Source organism: Centruroides vittatus, unplaced genomic scaffold (genome assembly GCF_030686945.1).
Source record: "Centruroides vittatus isolate TY-2023 unplaced genomic scaffold, ASM3068694v2 contig_2270, whole genome shotgun sequence".
Classification (NCBI taxonomy): Eukaryota; Metazoa; Arthropoda; class Arachnida; order Scorpiones; family Buthidae; genus Centruroides; species Centruroides vittatus.
The window spans coordinates 7496-29990 of NW_027121418.1; the positions used below are offsets into that span (position 1 = coordinate 7496).

At 30.4% G+C, this 22495-nt stretch overlaps 1 protein-coding gene across 1 annotated transcript; it reads left to right on the forward strand.

Annotated features, from left to right (window-relative positions):
* The first annotated feature begins 2491 nt into the window (after window positions 1-2491).
* SelT (selenoprotein T) lies at window positions 2492-21117 on the forward strand. Its single transcript, XM_067265504.1, is given in 7 exon segments — window positions 2492-2614; window positions 2668-2735; window positions 11487-11703; window positions 11705-11725; window positions 11793-11880; window positions 14637-14765; window positions 20503-21117. Coding segments are annotated over 6 exon segments (624 nt in total). The 3' UTR covers window positions 14744-14765; window positions 20503-21117.
* Window positions 21118-22495: the final 1378 nt, after the last annotated feature.

Genomic DNA, 22495 nt, shown 5'->3' on the forward strand with positions numbered 1-22495 from the left:
ACTAGGGCCCGGAATGCTGCTATTTTAAAGGGCCACGGGTCTGCTGAGTTAGCAGGTATGAAGTGCGGACAGTATGTTGGTTTGCGGTAAATATTATTAGTTATATTTTTATTCGTCACCCTAATCTTGACATCTAAGTAATTAACTTCAGTACTACTCTCCTGATCTAATTCTAGTATTAGCCCGTATGCGTTGTTGTTAAAAATTTCTAACACCTCCCCTGTATCAGGTTTGGTTCTCCATATAATCAAAATATCATCTACATACCGTGTATAGTTAAGGATATTGTCTTGTAATCTTAATACAACTCTTTCTTCTAACTGTTGTAAAACGAGTTCACACAGATCTCCTGAGATGGGGCTACCCATTGGTACCCCTCTTTTTTGGATGTAAGGCCGCGACTCCACTAGCCGTAAAAGGGCCGTAAAACCCCTCATTGTAAAAGCTTTTACGCCGAGCAGGTTGTAAAACCAACGTAAAAGCGAGTTGAGCAGTGTTCAACTCGCTTTTACGTTGGTTTTACGACCTGCTCAGGCGTAAAATATCATGGTCACGTGATTAAAAGCTTTTACGGTGAGGGGTTTTACGGCCCTTTTACGGCTAGTGGAGTCGCGGCCTAAGTTTGACCATCAAAGTAGAAAAAGGAAGAATAGCATATTAGATGCTATTCATATATTACATATTAGAATACATAGAATACCGATTAGAATCAAGTGTATAGCATCTGCACACGGGTACCACCAATCCTTAATATTGAAATGATATTTTATATTTATTTATATTAGGGGCAAGGATTCAATATAGGGGAGATGATGTCTAGAAGAGCCGTATGTGGTTTGCAAGTTGTAGTTTGCTACCAGCTTTTTCACAAAAGAAATTAATAGATTAATAATTGTTTATCTATTAGCAGATTAGATTATAAACAAAGTATTCTTCATGAAAGGCTATAAACCTAGAAGCTATGACATAAATCTAGCCAAACAACCTGTGTTAGATTTATCTAATCAGAAACACCTTAATTTTCAAACTGGTTTAGGTTTTAGAAAGTGAATGAACTTAATTTCCAAGAGATTACATTTATTTGTGATGAGAGTTTTGAGATATATTGAAATAAATATGGTTGCTGTTAATGATTGGTGGAAAAAGAAAATATTATTTATTCTATAGCAATAATGAAATAATTTGTTCAGTTTTCAATAAAACAAGATCAGTTAAATAACTTTGTTTTGTGTCTCTACGACACACAAATGTTACAAAAGTTGTGAATTTTAAGTGTGATAACATGCGATAACCCTTCAGCTGATGTGTTGATATAAATCTGTTACCACTGATAAAGACAACAATGGTGATTATAACTGTTTGTCTGTATTGTTTCCAAATTAGACTTTTATAACAGTTATTTGTTTCTGCTTATTCATATATTACCAAATTACTTTTTATAACTATTTATTAGTCATATTATAGCTTAATCCTGTGATAATTATTTGATTTGAATTTTTTGGATTGTTTGAATATATTCATATGTGAAAGGTATTGATAGATTATTTATTTTATAGTATTTATTTATTTTAATAATTCAGACCAACTGCTGATTGAGGAAATCAAGAACTTTTTTATTAGTGGAACTTTTTTTGTTTCCTCAATTAATTAACAGTTTGTCTGTATTTATTCTATAGATATGTTGCCAAGTATTTTGGAATGTAATAGCAATTATTTTGTGAGATTCCAGGCTATTATTTTTAATTTAATTCAAATATTATAAAATTTAACAAAAGCTAAATTGTTGGAAAGCCAAAAGAGAAGTTCACGAGATTTTATCTCCAATAATGCTTCTTTTTGAAATGACACATCATCCGTTGTGTTTGACACACTTAAGGAAGTTTGACAAAATAAATTGGAAAATGGATACAATCTCACTCTCTATCAAATTTTACCAAATCTGGGTATGTCCAGATACATGAGAAAGAGGAATCATATAAAAAGGAAAGGTGAGGAAAGGTCAGAGTTCATTTGACACCTGTACAGAATTTGTCCATTGTCATTGGTCGGGGAGTTTATCCATCTGCTGTCGCCAACCAAGGCCGTTCCTAAGAAGGTCTTCCTTTCCCGAGAACTTGCAAAAGATTCCTCTCCTCTCATTCATGATCTGCCATCTTGTTGATTGAGCATCAAATTTGGACAAAAACTTAAAAATTAAATGGATTTACATAGAACTGCTACAGATCCCTCAACATAGAACTATGAAAATCAAAGGTATTTACTCCCTGCAATTCAATTGTAAACACACACTCAAAGTAGGTGTTAGGATAGGCTTAATTGTAAATGGTTTATATTTTGTTATATTTATCAGTCTTATGCTGTATTATGTAAAATTTAGCAAGTAGTCTTTACATTTAAATAAATCTCAGTAGTGTTAATTTTAACTGGTAGCAGAGTGAATCACTTTCAGGTTATTGCTTCACAAGTCCCTTTTCCATTCAATTACTGTGACATGCACCAAATACAACCATTTGTGTGCATGTCAGAAACTGTTCCTGTGGATCATAATCCACAGGTGGTGTCAGAAGATCCTGACCAGGATTCTGTTCACAATTTGTTACCATTTATTGCTCATGTAAGCTTTGTATTCAATATCAATTTAATATCTTTTTTCTCAGGTGGATCCAGATTTATGAGATCCACCTGAGAAGAAACACAATTACAGAATCTGCTCAAAGTGACTGCAACATACACTGGTAAAGACAAAATAGCCATTTCAAGGATCACATCTGGCAAAGTTTGCTGCAGGCTTGCACAATGTGTTCTTTAAGATGTTGAATGCTGAGAATTTCACCACACACCACGACCTTTAGATGGCTTCACAAATAAAAGTCATAGTGAAAGCACAAATCTAGTAGCAAGAGTTTTTGGCTCCTAGGAGGCCACTCCATATGCTCGTGGTGTCCAAATCAATGTTGCAGAAACTGTGTCAAGATAATGTCATACCGTCAGCACATAATTCACATGGGCACCATCATGCAGAAATATATCGGAAATTCTCATACTTTGTTCAAAAAGCTTAAAAATACTTCACTAACATTTCAGGTACACATCTTGTCAAAGAAGTTGAGTCCAGACTTATGAGGCAATTTGTATACTCTTTGAGTTCACTGAAGATATTGATCTAAAAGTTAAAAATATCAATAAATATTTTAGTTTGCTATCTTGAATATAAAAGAGTATAAATCAAAATTTATACAGTTGTTAATACTTCCAAATATTATAGTATTAAACCACCTGAAAGTAAAAATCACTAAAATCAGCTCCCTGGCCAAATCTGACGCAAGGTACAGTACATGTTAATGTGACCTGCGAATATATTTAAAATATCATTTTACTTATAAATGACAGAAATAAGTCTATTTTTATTATGTGGGATGTACAAAAATATGGACCATTCCCTATAACTTGTATGCAATTTTGTCTGCCATTTGAAAAGTTTGGGCATCGTTCCAAATCAATACTGCAAACATTCTGAAAAAAGACACGTCAATTAATATTACTAAGTTAATAAAAAAATTTTTAATTTCAATCAATAGCAAAATATGTCAACTTTTAACTAAAAGTTTTACTCTAGGGATAAAATTATGTTAAATATATGCATAATTAATTGTATTGTAGGAGTAATGAATATGATTTGTTCTAAGTTTGTGCAAAATAAGCTGGATTAAGACACACTGATTAAATTTTCCGATGGGAATTAAATTTAAATAGTATAATCCATTCTGAATTTGTTCAGTTGTTTTATAGGAGCTAACATCTCTAATGTCAATCAGAATGGAAATTGAACTGTCTATACCTTTCACATAATAGGAGTAAGAGGTACGGTATATGTTAAGAAGGAAAGATCATAATGATTGAATCAATGACAGATGATCAAAATTGATTCATAGTTAGAGAAGCTTATAAATCACTCTGTAAAAAATCAATAATGACAATTTTATTGTCAATTCTCTTTACAAGTGTATCATAATCAATATTGATAATAAAATTGCCAGTATTGATTATAATAAACTTATAAAGATATTTAATAATAATTTTTTACAAATTTTATAGAATAAATAAGTTTAACTTCTTCGTTGTCTAAATTTAATTTGCAAAACTTTGAGAGAGGTGTTTGTTTCAAAATATTTCAAATCTCTATGAAAGAATAAAATAAAAACGAGCATTTATTTTATTGTGGCATCGTCACAATACCAGGCTGCAACTTTTAATTTACTTAATTTAAAATATATGCTCTTTATCTCGTATCCGATTTTGAATTTCATTTATCTTAAGGCACTCGACTGGCCATCGCGAACCCCAGTAAGGCATATATATATAAACAAACAACAACATAATTATTAAATTTATTATGAGATGGAACCTAGTGTCTTCCTCTAGTACCAATTTATTTCATAGTTTATTAGTATTATAGCCGATATCTAGCCCAGTAACGTACGGCATTGGTTGGCTTGTAGTTTATAATGTATCGAGTTGTAATGTTGTTTCATTTATCTAACACCATTCTTGAGATTAAGGAAAGACAGATGGACAACGGGGAATTTATAGGTCTGCCATTTTTTCAAATTGCAGCCCAGTGAGAATAGGATAATATGGGATCTTACGAGCCATAAATATTACTTAAGTGTAAATCATGCAATATGAATGTGCCGTTACCATGATAGAATTTAGACTTTGCAGGATTCTAACTTATTCTCAACAAATTATTTTGATTTTTATTATTTAAAAGGTTGTACCTTGCTATCTTTTAGTTGTTTGTCATTTATGATTTTTATGACAAAATATTGTTTCGAAAGTTTGTAAAAAAACATTCACAGAGCTGAATTTTTTATTCAGTTTCTAATTAATTTGGATTATTTGCCCAACTTACATTAATTAAATTGAGGGATAGAGATATTATTTGCAAAGTTTGTTTATTATTGAGCGTAAAATTGTACAGTACAATAAATCTTTACAATGCAAATAGAACACTTTTTAATCATTTAGTTCTGGTAAATCATGCAATGTTAAACTACATATTTCAATTAATAATTATGGAAAAGTATACAATTTAGTATAGTGTAGAATTTATTTAATCTGTGATTAAGTGTAGTTTCCATTAAGCGTGGTTGTATGTGTAAGGTGGCAATTTTCAGCTGATTTTTAAACATATAATTCACTGCATGTAATTGACGTTTCTTGAATTTGATGATTCAGAAAAATCTGTTATGTCTTCTCTGCATATGCCAAATTTCAATGTCATACATTATTTAGTTTGAGTTATTGTTTGTTTACAGAACAATGTCTTTAACCGTTCTCCCACATGACTTTGCAATAGCATGGAAACTAATGTGAAATGAGTTCATTGAGGTGTTTTCGGAAAGACCAGGAAATGATTTTTCTGTACTTTTCGGTTGCACAAAGTTACAAAAATTCTAGATGTTGAAGGTCATAGTTTCTCTTATGAAGACAAGCATTCAAGGTTTGCAGACTTTCGTATCATGCATGCATATTTGACAAGCATTTGTGACATCATGACTCCCTCTTGATAAGCCTCCAAGAATGACAGCATTGAAAAGCACATCAGAATGGAAAACCACCTTACACATGCCATCATGTAAAGCAGGGATGGGCAACCTTTTTCTATGTAAGGGCAGCATTTCAAGACTTACAGGCCGCATACAAGAAAAGAGAGAGAAAAATGTCGGTAAATCACAATTATTTATTCATATATAATCATAAATTTGCATAGGTATACTTAATTTAGCTTCTGGAACTGATGTAAATGTAATATATTGGAAATATTTGGTTAAATATTAGTCACTGCTAGTTTTAAATTAGTTTCGATGTATCTGTTAGCCGGTTTCTTGCTTTAATTTTTACTAAATTCATTGCAAAAAAACAATTCACATACATAAGTTGTAGAAAATAATGTTTGAATTTTTGCTGCATACTTTCTTAAGCTGGAAAATTGATATATTTATTTATATTTCATGCGACACGGGCCACAAAAAATATTAATGCAGGCTGCATGCGGCCCATCCCTGATGTAAAGAAAAGATTGTACATGAGAATAGGTGCAAGTAGACAAATTTCTGCAGTAGTTTTTTCGAGAGCTTGTGATAAGCAGAAAAAATTTTTGGTCATTTTTTACAGTCAAATGGGTAGCACATAGCATGAGAATATCATGGAAGCACAGCTAAGTAAGTCAATTTGGCAAAAAATTACTGCAAAAAGCTAATAAGTGCAGAAAATCATTACTGCCATGTAAGATCATGGGTTAATACTGTTTTTGACTTATAAGTTTTTAGGACTGATATGTACATTTGATACTGTTGAGTGTTTGCACGTTGATATCTTCCATTATGTTTAAAACAGCCAAAAATTTTATCTTGATTAGCATTAAAGTGCTGTAATACTGTAATGTCCCCCTGTCCATTATGTCACTTGTACATTAAATATTGCTTTATTTTGGATATATATATAGTAGGATTTATAAATTAATTATAATTTATTAAAAGTAGCAGTCAAAATAATCACAATTTCAATGGATAGAAAAGGAGGAAAAACAGGTCTCCATTAAAACTAATTGGTGACTATGGGTTTATAAGTAGGATGTAAAGTTGTATTTAAACATGGAATATTACACACATTAAGCTTGATATATTCTGTGATTCAAGTTGTATTAAGGATTATGCTGCACTATAAAATTTTGTCTGCTTGGTATGACAATATCATAGTTGTTGTTCATCAATAGCTATAGAATTTATTTGATGGCCACTTTATGACTAAAATTTTTGAAATATTTTCAATTTGTATCAAAGCTATTTATATTCTAAATGTTAAAGGTGAATTTTCGACATACATTGTGAAATTTATTGAATAACAATAATGTACAGGTAGTTGAGAATCACAAAGACAACAATATTAGTATTTATGGTAATACTAGACATTGACATTGATATAAGAATTAGTTTCAGTATTAAGAACCAATTAGAACACCAAACCATTGAGTAAACTAGTGCAATTGTTATGCACAATAAGAATAATAAAGGAATTAATATCTAGACAGCCAAGACTAAAATTATTAGGTACAAAAATTTTATTTCAGAACCTTTCATAGTAATGCTTATCAGTACTGAGAGGAATAGTTGATCCAAAAATTTAGTGTGCTTGAAGAGGATATGGCTGAGGTTTTAGCCAAAATTGAAGTCTAGTCCCCAATGATATGATTCTTTCAGTTCTGTCTCACAATTGCAAAAACTGTGAGAGACTGTAATAAAAAAAACTATCTAGTATGATTTTACTCTAGTGCTGTCTCCATTGTTGTTTTTAATATTTTATTTTGATGCGTAGACACTACCCTAAACTGGATGTTTCCAATATACGAACACTTCAAAACCACAATCCAGTTAAAAGAACAAAAACATTTATTATAAAAAGCAAACGTTTTCAACTTTTATAAAAGCCATCCTCAGGTTTTACTGGTAGAACGGAAAAATCAAACAAGATATATTTAAGAATGAGACTGAATAAATCAGACTGAATAAATATATTTCAAATGTTTATTCAGTCTGGATGCATAACTATTGCTAGGCAGTAGTTGATTTGTTACAGATTGTACAAATTACATATGTAAAATTCTTTCTGTAACATAGAACTTTTTCATAACTAATTTTACTTTCCAGGCTGTTACATGTAACAAAGGGAAAGTATGGCAATTGGTCAAAGATTTTTGTGTTTTTGGACTCGACACCTTGAAACATCAAGAAATGCAAAAAAAATTTGGGGTTTTTTTTTTTTTTTCTGTATGTATGGATATTTTTGTGTGGAGGGACAGTGGTACTCATAGACTATAATATAGAGCACAAGCTATTAAAAAGAGACATCATATGTATAGTACATATAGGTATTCTATGATTAATGTAATTAATGAATCCCTCAATGCTACTGCGTGTACCAAAATTGCATTAATCAAATACAGTGGTACTTCGGTACTCGACCAAACAATCCCACCCACTAGAACAAATTTTTGGTTAATAATAATTTTAATTTTAATTTTGTCATTAGTAAAAATTGAGTAATTTAAAAACAAAATGAAACCTTAGAGCTCTCTTGGAGATTAAGAAAAGGGCAACCTGGTGACAAATGGGGCACATGCCCCAAGTGCCTCAATGTACGGGTCCCCTTGGTGTGGGCACAATTTTGTTCAACCCCTTTGAAGCTAAATAACCCCTGTGCTTTTTGTCCAAAATTTCTGAATTTTGCAGGGAGGTTTGTATATTGGGGAATCGATGCTATTAAATTTTGGAGGTGGTAGAGAAAGGGGGTTGTGTCATATCTTGAGTAAGGTTAGACTTTATGACTATTTTACTCATTATTAGCATTTACAATATTTTTATAAGACCCATCCCTACCCTCAAAAAATAAGTTTTTTTTGCCATTTTATAATAATTAAATATGTAAAAAGTTTTTAAATAAAATATAACAGATGGCACCCCAAATGTTGCCAGGAAAGTTAAGCAACTCATTGCTAATTTTTTTTGTTTTGAAGATGAAGCATCCCTGGAAATGCCAAATAAATAGCAGCAACTTTGACTTATAAAAGCAAACTTCTAATATTTTTAGATGCTTACATAAAAACTTGTGTGTAAAATAATGTAAAATTATTTGTTTTACTTGCTTTGCATTCATGTGTGATGGCATTTATGACTGACCTTTATTTTAAGGACTGCTTTTTTAATGATTTAGTTTCCATTCTTTGTTTAAGATTCCTCTTGCTTGAGTTTTAACTGAAAGTCATGTATTTTTAACTTTTCTTTTTAATTTTATTAAGTTTATTTTTTTCTTCAATATTAACTGTTTGTTTCCCAAGATGGTTTTAAGCAATGACTACAAATCCTAAACAATAATGGTGGTGTGTCTTTTGTCATATTTGTTCATTGTAAAAGCATTTGTGTTACTTATTAGTCTTCATGTTAGTGTGCAATTTACATTAGAATTGGTAATATTCTGTGGATTTCTGCGCTTTTAGATTGGATGGACTTGTCTTCATTTTAAAAATGGATATGCAGAGTAAAATTTTAATTTGTCGATATCAACGAGCCAAGATCTTTTTTCATTACACGAGATTGGCTGTTCGTCTTGTTTGAAGGGAATTGCAGGAAGTTCGCATTAATTGGCCAATACCATTATGATAATGATAAATCTTAGGCAACTTTCAAATAACCAAGATGAAAATCAACATCAACAATGATGGCTAGTGTGAACATTTTACAAATATGAATGATAAAAACATTAGTTTTTGTTGTCGTTGTCAGCAGTGTAAATGCAGCCTTACAAAGCATAATGTAATGCAGCCCTACTCAGCTAATATGTAGTGCAGTCTGAGTATGGAGCTGGCAGGCATACTGCCAGTCCGGATCAAGTAAACTATTAAACTGGAGAGGAGAAGAGGAAGGAGTCATGTTGCTGTCTCTACACAGCTGTACAAAGAATCATAAGTTGTGCTATTTATTTGTTAAGTCAAATTGTTCATTATAATCAGTGAAAGAAACTGCATTTCCTTTTTGAATTTCCTATGGTAGCCGTATTATATGTTGATCTGGTAATTGTCTCTTTAATCCGAAAAAATTGACGGTAGACTGCCTCACAGCTTTACAGGTTCCAAAAAATTCCTTTATTGCCTTTTTATGTAAAAAGGCAATAAAGGAAAACCAAATAAGAAGGTGGATGATTTGGAAACTTGTAATTAGCTGGCAATTCAAATTTATACTGTAGTGAAAAAGTACACTAATTTATTGATTGCCTGTGTGAGAGTTTACATAAAATTTGATTTAACAAATGAGGGGTTGATAAATGTCATACTGTTTTTTGTGAATTCAAACCTTCCCTTCCCCTTGTCACATTTTTCAAACCCTTGTTCAAAATGATGTCACATCAGTCGCACTCCCTTGTTTATAAAATCATACTGCCTGCTGTCTTATCAGCTTAGAGGTATGAAGGAGTACATGTCATGAGTTGAAATTTGGCACTGAATATTAGGTGCCCAAATCATGCACGCATAAAAAAAAACCAGACTTGTAGGTAGTCAGGGGACCGAGAACCGAAACACAATAAAATACAACATGGTGACACTCTACAAACAGGCAGTAGTGCAAGATTTGAGCATGCGTTGCTGATTGGTAAGTTGGAAATACGAATATTGTGAAAACGAATTTTGACGAATCTTTGAAAAAACCATTTACCTGTCCTATGTTATTCCCCACATATTTCTGGTCGTCACATGCTAACCTTGACCAATTGACCAGAGATATCTCATCGTTTCATCATCGGAACTTTTTGAAACTAGATGGTGCATTGTTATAATTTTATATTAAAACTAACTTCTGAAATAGAATTATTTTTTTCTTTCTACATTTATTAATATAATATATATATTTTGTTTGTGCAAAATAAAAAAATAATTTCGAACGATACAATAGCCACCATTATTTTTTCAAAAACGGGAAATTTTCGCATTGATAAAAATTCAACCTGGGGCATCATGCAATGGAGAGAAATTTCAACATTCGATAGGTTAATTTCAATGAAAATGCATCATAGAAGATGTGGCTGGCGAAGTTTGAATGATCACACTCAAAACCAGCGATACCAAAGATGATTGGAGAATGAGAACGAGACTCGCCGTGAGCATCGAAGTGATACCGCTTAGTAGTGAGTCTCCAAGACATAGTCTTGTCCCAAATACAGCCTTGCTGTTTTACTTGTTTCATAATGTGTTAGAGTAAACCACATTTACAAATAAAGAATCCGTGATGTACTGTAAACATCACCAAATTGTAAACATGTACATTTATAAGTATGTATGTACAGTACATCTATTCGTAAATTTAGATTACTTTTTTTACTTTACTATATTAAAAACTAAAATTATTTCTTTGTAAGCTTAAAATAGATTCTTATTAACCATATATTATTAAAAATGCATTTATAAATAAAATACAGAACTAGGAATGGTAGTTTAGCCTAGTGACAAGTAAATTTGACTTAACCGTAAGTCATTTTTCGACGTAAGTCGCCTCTCCTGGAACCAATTACCAAAATAAGGCGAGATATACCTGTATTTAATATATAGCCGAAATTCTTATCAAAATAATTCTTTTTTTAAGAAGTAAATGTCACTTTATGTTCAATATTTGTATAATGCATAAAATGTAAGTCGAAGATTTCTCTTTACCATACGAATATATTCCAGTTTAGTGTACATTGTTTTGAATGTTGTATGTGAAAGTATATTATTAATTTTTGCTGTAATATTTATTACAAAGCTACATAATTGAAATAATGTGTGTGAGCGTTATAAATTTTAATCTTAACCTTATTGAAAAATTAATTTTTAAATTTAAATAATTTATATGAATTAATGTAATTTGAGATTTATTGTTATTATTACTATTTTTCAGTTATTCATGAGGTTATCGTCGTGTCTTTGAACAGTATGCCTCCATACTTCAAGAAAAGTATCCGGACATAGCTGTTTCGGGAGACACGTATCCGCCTCCCTTTCTTCGAATGAGTTTTGCTCATTTTCTTAATGTATTTAAACTTGTATTCATTGCCTTAATTTTGGGGGGCATTACTCCCTTTCCTTTTTTAGGAATGACTACTCCACAATTTTATTGTTTGGATGACTGATAACAAAGTATGTATTAACATAGATTTTTTTTTCATATTATAAGTAATTACATAATTTCTAATTTATTTTACAGATGCATGCATGTTTGATGATATATTTTTTGTCCAATGCACTTGAAAGTCAATTGGTTTCCACAGGAGCTTTTGAAATTGCACTTAATGGTAAATTATTTTGAAAAATTCAATATAATTTAACAATTTATTGAAAATAATGCTTATAATGACATTAATTTTCTTCTTCAAAATTTAAATATATATATATATATACACATACATTTGTGACAATATTTTTTAATAATAATATAATTATTATTATTAAAATGTAGAGAGTGTATAAACAATCATATAAAGGATTCAATTGGTTGAGATACTCCAACTCCTTGTTGATATTGTTGAATTTTACAGTACCTTTCAAGTGGGATGACTCACAAGCCGAACACAGTAATGTATATTGAACATGTAACACACTAAAGACATGATTCTAATTTCAGTTTTGTTGTTAAGGTCAAGTAAATTCGTAATAAATTAAGTAAATAAAAATAGACAATAAAAATAAAATCAACTCCACATGTAGATTGCAATACTCTGTCAGTATGAAAGTAGTTGACTACCCGTGCAATTTTTGTAAATCTTTATTAATAAATACCATAACCATTTAATTAAAATATTAAATGGTGGTTTGAACGGTCATATATTTGAGCAGCAATGCTGTATTGTATTACATTGTAAACTCACAGTAGTTGCAATATCTATACACATAAGATGATATATGGATTGTGTACAGCCTTGGGACTCTCACTCTTTTATTGTCATTTTTTTTAAATGTTAAACCTAAGACAAGGATTTCAGAGTGAAACTCGATTCTAAGTCTGAAATGGCTTGCATTTATTTTTTATAAGTAATTATGTAAAGAGAAGGAAAGAATAAATTAGGAAAATGAAAATAATGTTTATGATGATGTAATTGTAAACTTCACTAAGTTTTTGTTTTTGTTAAAATTGTTTTTAAAAAATACCCAGAAACCTTACCTCATGTGCATTATTTTGTTATGATAATGGTAATAATTCCATGATTTTCTAAAATATTTATTTATTATCATGCTCAAAGATTGGATTCTATTTTATTATTATACTGGACCATCATATATGCATAATTGCAGAATATGCAGTGTGTCCCATAGATCTAGAACAGTTTCCTGTCAATTTTTCTGTAGACACTTCACCCTTGACAGTTTTTTCCTGGATAGATCTTTCTCAAATTCTTTCTCTGGACAATTTATCTTCAGACAGTTCATCCTCTGACATTTCTTCTCCAGTCATTCAGCTTGAACAGTTCTTTTCCAGACAATTTTTCCTCACATTTTTTAAAAGTAATTTCCATAATGTTGTTTTGGGCAATTGTTTTCATTATTCTTTGGGTAATTATGGCTGCATAATTCTTCCTGCATACAACTTCAAATTAAGACATATTTTGTAGAGATGATTATGTAAACAACTTATTTCCAGAGAATGTTGTAATACGTATAGTCAGGTTAAGGTGACAGCCTACTGCTCTGGAGGACTCGAGTTGAATTCAGATGACTTGAAAAAGGAATTTTTCAGGGACGGTCCATCTGGATATGTCAGGCTTTGTCCCTCACCATCCAGTGCCCCATTATGGGCCTAGTCAAATCCATAATGAACTTGCTATCTTATTGTCCACAAGGTGGATAGAGTTAAAAAAAACATTTAAGTTAGTATGAATCATTTCATTGGTTTTATAATTACAAATTCATTTTTAATAGTAGTATTCAAAACTGTACCAAGAGTTTGCCAAAGGAAAACTTTATATATAAATTTTTTTTACATTTCATTGACTTTATTATTATTAGTATTATTATATAAGTTGAAAATGTATATATGATGATGCTGTATCCTACCTGGCAGATTCAACCCAGAATCTAATTTTATGCTCTAGTTTGACATTGTGATGTCATTTCTAATGGTATTTGGTATTTTATGACAATTTATTAATAAGAATAATTAAACAAATAATGTTGTGAAAGATTATTTAGGAAAATAATATTTTGGAGAAAAATATTTGGTAGAAAAATCTTCTCGAAAAAACCTTTTAGAGAGAAGAATCCTCTAAATAAAATTTTGAATAAACTTTCTGAGGCAGAACTACTTGGGGATGAACTGTCGGGAAGAATTGTCTAATGATCAACTTCTTGGGAAAGAATTGACTGGTCACTGTCCAGAACCACATGAGTTATGTTGATTTTTGTTTATTTTTTTTTTACAGGTAAAGCATAGCACTAAGGAGAAATGAATTCAAATTATTTTTATACTGAGAACCCATAATCAGCAAGAAACCACTGAAATGTTTAACAGGCTCATCCAGGCTGCTGTGAGTAGCTGTGGGAAGTCTGAATACAGCCTATTAAACTCTGGCATTTTCTCACTAACTGCAGGTCTCCACCATTAAAATGACTTGAATTTGTTCCTTCTTGGTGGGAAGTTTACCTGAAAAAGAATAAATAAAGATCAACATTACTTCTAGGCTTAACGGACACACTGTATTATACAAGTATACAGTAGACTCATTAATTTGAAATCAGTAGTATGGCATTAAACAGTTTGAAATGATAGATCATTTCTGAATGCTACAGAACAAAAAAAAATAAAATGACTTTAACAATCTAGTTCTAATTATCCAGAGAATTTTGTATTGATTTAAAAAGGAATCAGATGGGACTAGCATCCAGTTTGAATTAACAAGAGTCTACTGTTTAGCAATCAGGTTTTAAAGTTTGTTTATTATATATAATACACGTTAACTTTTATTTGTTGTTTAATTACAGCAATCAATAAAAGAAACAGACTGTTATTTTATGTTGTGTAGAAAAAAGTTAGTATAATTTAAATATTTATTTTCAGATGTACCAGTTTGGTCCAAACTCGAAACAGGCAGAATACCCTCTCCTCCAGAACTTTTTCAAATTATTGATAATCATATTCTTCTACGATCTACAGATCCACCCTAAGTATTCATAATTAATTATAAATGTAAGTTGTGTTTATATAATAATATATTATTTATCAGTTTCCAATTAGAGAGTAAATGACAGCCTGATGCTTTTTAATTGTTATACAGTAAGACCCTGCTTAATGCTGATTTGATATAACACGGTCTGCTCGAAGCCTAAAAAATAGCTCAAAATTTACGCTGATTTTAATTTTTGCGGCATTTCATTGATTCGTACATTATACGATTATTTACAAAACGAATCAATCAGAAAAAAGTGGCAAAAAGGTGTACTTTCTTTAAATCTATGTTTGTTTGGTGCAATTTTGGAAAAAATATAACATCATGGATGCCATAGGAAATATCAATTCGGCTTGGCAAGAATTAACTGATAAATGCGTGAACAGAGTATGGAAGAAGTTAAGGCTGAAGGTATCCAAGAATTCTCAACGAGAAAAGCCTATTGTTGTATCATTAAGTTGACCAAATTGTCAACCTAATTGATATAGCATGACTAGGAGATGTGTACGAGCAGGATATTCGTGTAGAACTGGAAAATAGAGATTCTGAAAACGAAGAACCCAAAAAATTTCTCTACAGATTTCCATAGTAAAAGCTTGGTAATGATAATTGAAGTCGTTGATCAAATTGTTACAAATGATCCAGATTTTGAAAAAAGTGCAAAAGCAAAACGAGGTGTTTTGAATGCAATCTTAAGAATTTCAGAAGAGCCAAGACCATCATAAAAAATGAACTTTACATTTCTGTGTGCATATGTTAATGTGTTATTTAACATATATTATTATGCAAATTAATATAAAAATAACCTAAAATTAAAATAAAATATGTATATTTTTGATCGCGTGTTCACCATTTCCCTCTTTATGTTAAAATGACCTCGTTTAACGCTGTTTTGCTTAGTGCTTTGTCGTCTAGGAATGCATCCCCCGTGTTAAGCGGAGTCTTACTGTAAATGTTTATTGTTAATTATAAGGTATTTCAAAAAGAATGCTACCATTTTAAAGCACTCTAATTATTTTAATTATTACCTAAGTAGTATGAGACATACACCAATCAATATAGTAATTGTCAGAGTTTCATCTCCCATATGCTTTCAAATATGTCTATTGCCTCTAAGAAGTGCTGTAAATGAAAATTGTGACTCTGCAATAATGAAGATATTTTATGTTCTGCATTCCTTATTGTAATATACAGTAGAGAGTCGTTAATCTGAACCTCGGTAATCCGAATCGCCGGTTATCCGAACGATTTTCGGTCGGACTGTGTCGTGCTGAATCGAACATTTTTGATACTAGATTTACTTCTAAAGTATAATTTTCATGTTTTTATATTCTTCAATATATTTATTTTGTTTGTACAAAATAAAGAAATAATTTTTAACGATACAATAGCCTTGATTATTATTATAAAAATTTTCGTTACGCTTAAAATTGACGAAAATTCAACACGAAGCGACACGCAACAAAGAAAAATTTGAACATTGGACAGGTTAATATATTTTTTCGTACATAATCGGTTATCCGAACAAATCACTAATCCGAACAACTCCAGTCTCCAATTGATTCGGATTAATGACTCTCTACTGTATAAGAGTTGCTCCACAGCTGAATTGTGGCTGCTATGGGAGGAAGTGTAGGAAGAATTTGAGTATTTGAGTGAGAGAAGGGTGCATGCATTGAGAAATTTTCACGAGCAAATGTGAAGGTTGAAAAGTTTTCCAATGTTTTAATGTACAATACAATGTTCTCAGATAATTAACATAATTACAATAATTCAAAATTGTAGCATTCTTTTCAGAAGATCCTGTATTGTAAGAGAACTGATATTGATATTCAATTTTTATATGTTAAGTATGCATTTGTTTAGCTTTAGATGTCAATATTAATTTTTACCATGTTTAACATGTCAGGTGAGTAATAAGAACACCATTTTTATGTTGAATTATTTGAAGTGCAGATTATTGAGAATTTTATTATATAGATATATAATATTAAGAAAAGAATACCTTAATTGAGGAAATATTTTCAGTTTTTTATTTATTACTAATAAAAATTAAAACTTGGCTGGTGGTGTTTACATTTTCAAAAATTAAAAATATCACAAATATACATTTTACACTTTTAAATTTTACTTAGATATATTATACTAGAAATTCTTCTGTCAAGCATGATGGAATACTTTTTATGAGAAAGTAGAGATTTAAGAATTGAGAAGAGTAGATATTTCAAGAAATTCAAGAATAGTTGCTAATATTTCTACAAATTAAGTAGTTTATACTTGAACTTGATGTCGTGATGCTGTCTCTGCAGCCATTGGCAAAGCCATACTTATTTGACGTTGCTCAAGTTGGACTTCATGCCATTCAGGGGTCTCGGCAGTGGCGTAGCGTGGGTGTCAGCCGCCCGGGGCGGAGGAAAAATTCGCCGCCCCCTTATTTAGGTATTATTATTATTTATTGTGAAATATTGCCGCCCCTTAAAGTGCCGCACGGGGTGGGCCGCCCCCACTACGCTACGCCACTGGGTCTCGGTTGTTCTTATTTTAGATTTAGAATTTACCTGATCAATTTTACTCATGCTTTTCCCTAGGTTTTTTTTTTTTTGACAAAATAGTAAGTTTTTTTAATTGCATGTTAATAAAACAAAAATAAATTGTATGTACTGTACATTAGTGAGAAGTGGAATAACACTTTAAATAACAGGCGCGTTAGATTGTTGCTTCTGATTGGATAGTAGAAGATCACATGGTCACTACAGAAAGATTTTTTAAAAAAATTCCTTATAGAAATGATGTTATGCGGCTATCTTTTTTTAAAGTTTAAATTTTAAATTTAATGTTAGTTTAAAATACGCCACTTGCCAAAATATTTAAAATGCAACTAAGGGAAATTCCCTTGTCAAGCATGAACTAAATGAGGTCACTGATGTCACTGCAATGTAAGTGCAATCACTAATACCAAATCAATAAAACATTCATTTTATAGCTAATATTTCCACAAAATAAATAGCCTGTACTTTCCATCAGAACGTAAAATGAATATAACCAAAATTTCATCTGGATTGGACAACTGCATGAGTTACAAGGAATTCGCACACACATGCATTTGCCTATCTTTAAAAATTTTATTTTTTTATGTAGTAACTTTTAATTTAATCTATAAAATGAAGCAAATTGGCAGTCTTTTGGGTTCATTTGCAGCACTCTCACCAACAATGGCAATACCTGGTTTATAGGAAGCTAGGACAAGGAAGAAGAAATAATGTATAATCAGTTCTAATTACAGAGAACCTGGCAAAAGGCATGAAACATTGCCCATGGATTTTGGAATAGTGAAATTTTCAAATATACTTACTTGAATAAAAAAAAAATATTGAATGATGGTGTTAAAAATTGTGTCATTTTGTATGAGGATGTCTCCAATTCTCAAACCATGTTCAAACAAAACTGTGTTGTTTGGGGGTTTTTCCCAATTTTTGAACTGTATTGTAGGAATGCTCTGTTATGTGAAGGATACCTGTATCAACTTTTTAAATTTAATAATAAATTAAGTAAACATTGGCTTTAATATAGCAGAAAATTTTGAAAATCTTTGACCTCTATCTAACTCAAAATATATTCTTTGGATCTAAGCTACAGCAGTGTGATATTAATTATTAAAATGATTTTTTTTATAATTATATATGTAATAAAAGAGTTGATTAGTAATTTTAGTAATTTAATATATAACTAAATGCTATATATATATATATATATATAAGCATAAATTACAAGCAAAATCAATTCTTTTGCCATAAGTTTTTAAAAAATAATTTATAAGATTAAATTACACTCTCAGAATTCATTTGCAATATTTCAAAATTAGACTCGTGTGATTGCAGAATATTGATCATACATCTTAGATGAAACTCTGATTCTGATTGGTTCTGTGACATTTTTTGATACTTACTTCTTTATATAGACACTAGGATCAGTTATCCTAGAAAGTTGTTAACTTAGTAGAATGCCCAAATTCCAGCAGTAACATGAAATATTAATACTAGAATGAACGTTTTCAGATTAATATTGCATGTTACTGCTGGAATTTGGGTGTTCTACATAACGAGAAAGTTGTTATAGAACAGATGCAGTACTGCAATATTTACCATTTTGTTTAGTCGAGAAAGAGAAATATTAACATTACTGATTTCGATAAATAATATTTTATATATTTCAACAGATAGAATTTTGTGTTTTTTTCCCATGACAAAAATAACATTCTGTAAATATCCTAATAATTATAAATTTCTGAAAATAAATATTATGTTGAAAGTAATAAACTATCTGGTGTAAATATAGCAGTATTTTTTAAACATTGAACATAATTAGAAATATTACAAAGATCTTACATTCCATTTTAGGGAAATTGTATTAAATGTACTAATTATGTTAATTATTACCTAAGAAGTATGTGACATAAACCAATCAATAGAATAACCATCAGAGTTTTATCTCCCAATCCACATTCAAATGTCTTGCTGTCTACTACCTCTAGGAAGCACCATAAATGAAAATGGTGACTTTGCAACGGAGAAGACATTTTGTGTTTTGCAGTTTTCAAAATCGGACTCATTTGTCATCGTGCAACACTTCATCTGCAGGAGCCGTAGAATTGTGGCTGCAGTGGTAAGAGTGACAATGGATATGCTGTAGCGAGCATAGAAAGAATTTGCATATTAGTTGGACGTGTGTCACATGACACAATGTGTACATGTTGAAAAATTGTAATGGACAAATGTGAAACTTGGACTGTTTTCCAATGTTTTAATGCACATTATAATGTTATTGGATAATAATTAACATAATTAGTCATTTAAAATGGTAGTGTTTTTTTTTGGAAGATCCTGTATTTATTCACTAGATGAAAAAATAATTGGATTTTATGGATGACTTTTCTAAATTAACATTCTATTAAAATGATTTATATCAATCCTTGTGTTAATTCTTGTATAGTAGCAGAATAGTAGTGTATAAAATTAATAACTATGTAAACAATCAATAGACTAAATTACTCTAATTATAAACCAGCTAACAGCAATTTTTTTAGATTATAATTCTATGATTTTTTAAAAATTTTATGACTTGAAAGTAGAGGTAATTACTACTTATAACATTTAAAATTTCATCCATTTGATATCCATTATCATTCCAAATTTGGATAACAATTGATTAAAAACATTATTGTATTTACAGTCTAAAATATACTGCAATAATTACCTTATAATTAAAATTAATAATGGTTTTGTTTTCAGAAGATAATTATGAAACAAACAGTAGATGCAAAACAGCTGTAATTTCCAATACAAATTCTTTAAAATAAAAATTTTCAACTTTAAAAATATAGAATATTTTTTTAAATTGTATACTTTGTTCTATCTGCTGATGTTCTATAAGCTTCTTTAATGTTAGTGTTGTGTAGTTTTGACAAAAGCCTTTGAACAAGGTCGAAGTCATTTGTTGTTGAAGAATTTATTCTGCAGTTGCAGTTGTTTATGTGTACGGTTTATTGATCATCCAATTTATATCCAGTTTATGCATTTAATTTTCTTAATTCTCAGTGAAATTTCTATGCCTAACTTATATCTTTAAATATTTTTCATTATTTTGATGCTATATTCTTTTTTAAGTTTACAATTAATATTTATCTTTGCATCTTTATAATGATTAATATAAAATAAATTACATATGTAATGTTTTGCAATGAATATTTTTCTTTTGTAGATCGTCCTACGTTGAAGTTTTCTATATGCAGTATATGATTTGTTGACATTTATGTGATATATGATTTGCGGATGATGAAATATGACAGCTTCCACTTCAAGCTCTCGTTGCCTGTGGTAGCTCGATGAAAAATCATCATCAGTCAAGAGATTATATCAAGAAAAAGTTATTAGTTTAAGTAACAATTGATTTATTAGTAGTAAAAATTTATCTGGATATGCAATATTAATATACTTTCCATCTGTAATATGTTGTTTCTAAATATTTACTTCATTTTCTATTTTATTATTTAAATTATAAAACAAATTGTTTATTTTTTTGTTAAAATGCTTAAACATTGATTTAATGGCAGCTAAATTAGTTAATGAAATAGCAATTTAAAAATTTTTATTTAGACAGTAAACAATAGGGTAATTTAGAAATTACCGGAGCATCCTAAATTTTTTTCCATCATAATTTATTTAATTGCGGCTGTCGATAGTTAAATGTTATGTTTAGAAAATCGCCCAAACTATATACAGTTTTAAGGTTATGGAAAATATATTTAAGTAAAATATTGTATGATAAAAATTGGAAATAAACAGATGTCTCAATTATCATTACAGATATGTAAAAGTTGTGTCGAGTGTTTTCATATAATGTGTAGTTTCTCCTAATTTTAATTTATGAATATGCTTGTTTTGCATATTTATGTTATGTGTTATGTCTGTTCTTACAACAATGCCATGAGAAAATCTATTTTAAATTAATCAGATACATTTTACTGATATACTAACCTTGCAGTATAGCCGTAAGAACCAAGGCTCGGTTTACAAACAAGTTAAACAGATTCTGGCTTAAGATCTCTCTTAAATTTATAATTATTTGGTAAAAGGGAACGATCTCATATAGTTTAGGAGCTGCTACAAGTCTAAATCCGTAAGTCATTTGTGAAGACTGATGCCATTTAAGTAGACTAATATTTATGTTTATCTGAAGTGTTTCAATTACTAATTTATTTTCTGTGAAGAATTTAGACAGATCTATTAAACAAATAATAATATACTAAAATTTAGTTCTGTACTTGTTAACAAGACTGAACTGTTACATAATTATGAGGAGCTAAAGCATTTTTTTTAGAGTGAAACAACTTCATCAGATGGTGTTGAATATTACTTTCTCCTCCAAGAAAGAACTGAAGTACTGTCCGAGATCTAAAAATTATATTTATTTTCCATATTCCATTATCATTTTAATTATTTTGATTTAAGTTATTTATATAACAGAAAAATTTATATAATTTTATTTAATGAATATTTCGATTTTGTAGAGATCCAATAGAAAACAAAACTAATGTATGTTCAGTTTTGTTGTCACGTGATTGAAATGATGTACAATGTTTTGAAAACTGGAAGGACTGACTAGAGTCAAGGACTGTTGACTTCATGACAATGTGAATAATAAAATCATACAAAAAAAAAAAAAAGGCTTTTTGAAATAGAAGAATAATTGGCAATTATTTGCAAAATTTCAAAAGTTTCATTGAAACTAGAAATTAATGTTAGAAACATATTTAAAATAGTGAGTACATTCCAGTATTCATTAAAATAGTGCATCAGTGAACCACAGTGAATTAAAATCTAGGTGCAGTGACTGATACAAATGGCACTCATTGGGCTGTGGATAGGTTGAGTTCTGATGAAGCGATATGGCCACCTCAATGGTTTCATTATGTGGGTGCCAGGAGGTGGACGGAGTCTCGTTCCTCATTTTTCTTGGCTAACAGGTCCGTGAGACCTGCCCACGTCAAGATGGCGGTGCGGTTTTGTTACGCCTCATGTGTTACGCGAGTGAGAGTGCGGAAGAGGATGGGTCCGACGGTAGAGCAGCGGCGATACTCGAATAAAGGACATTAACAACATCTAATAACAACAACAACGATTTATTAAGACTAAAGCAACAGATACAATTAGGGCGAGCTACAGTCGCCTAAGTTCAGATACGTGGAGGGAGA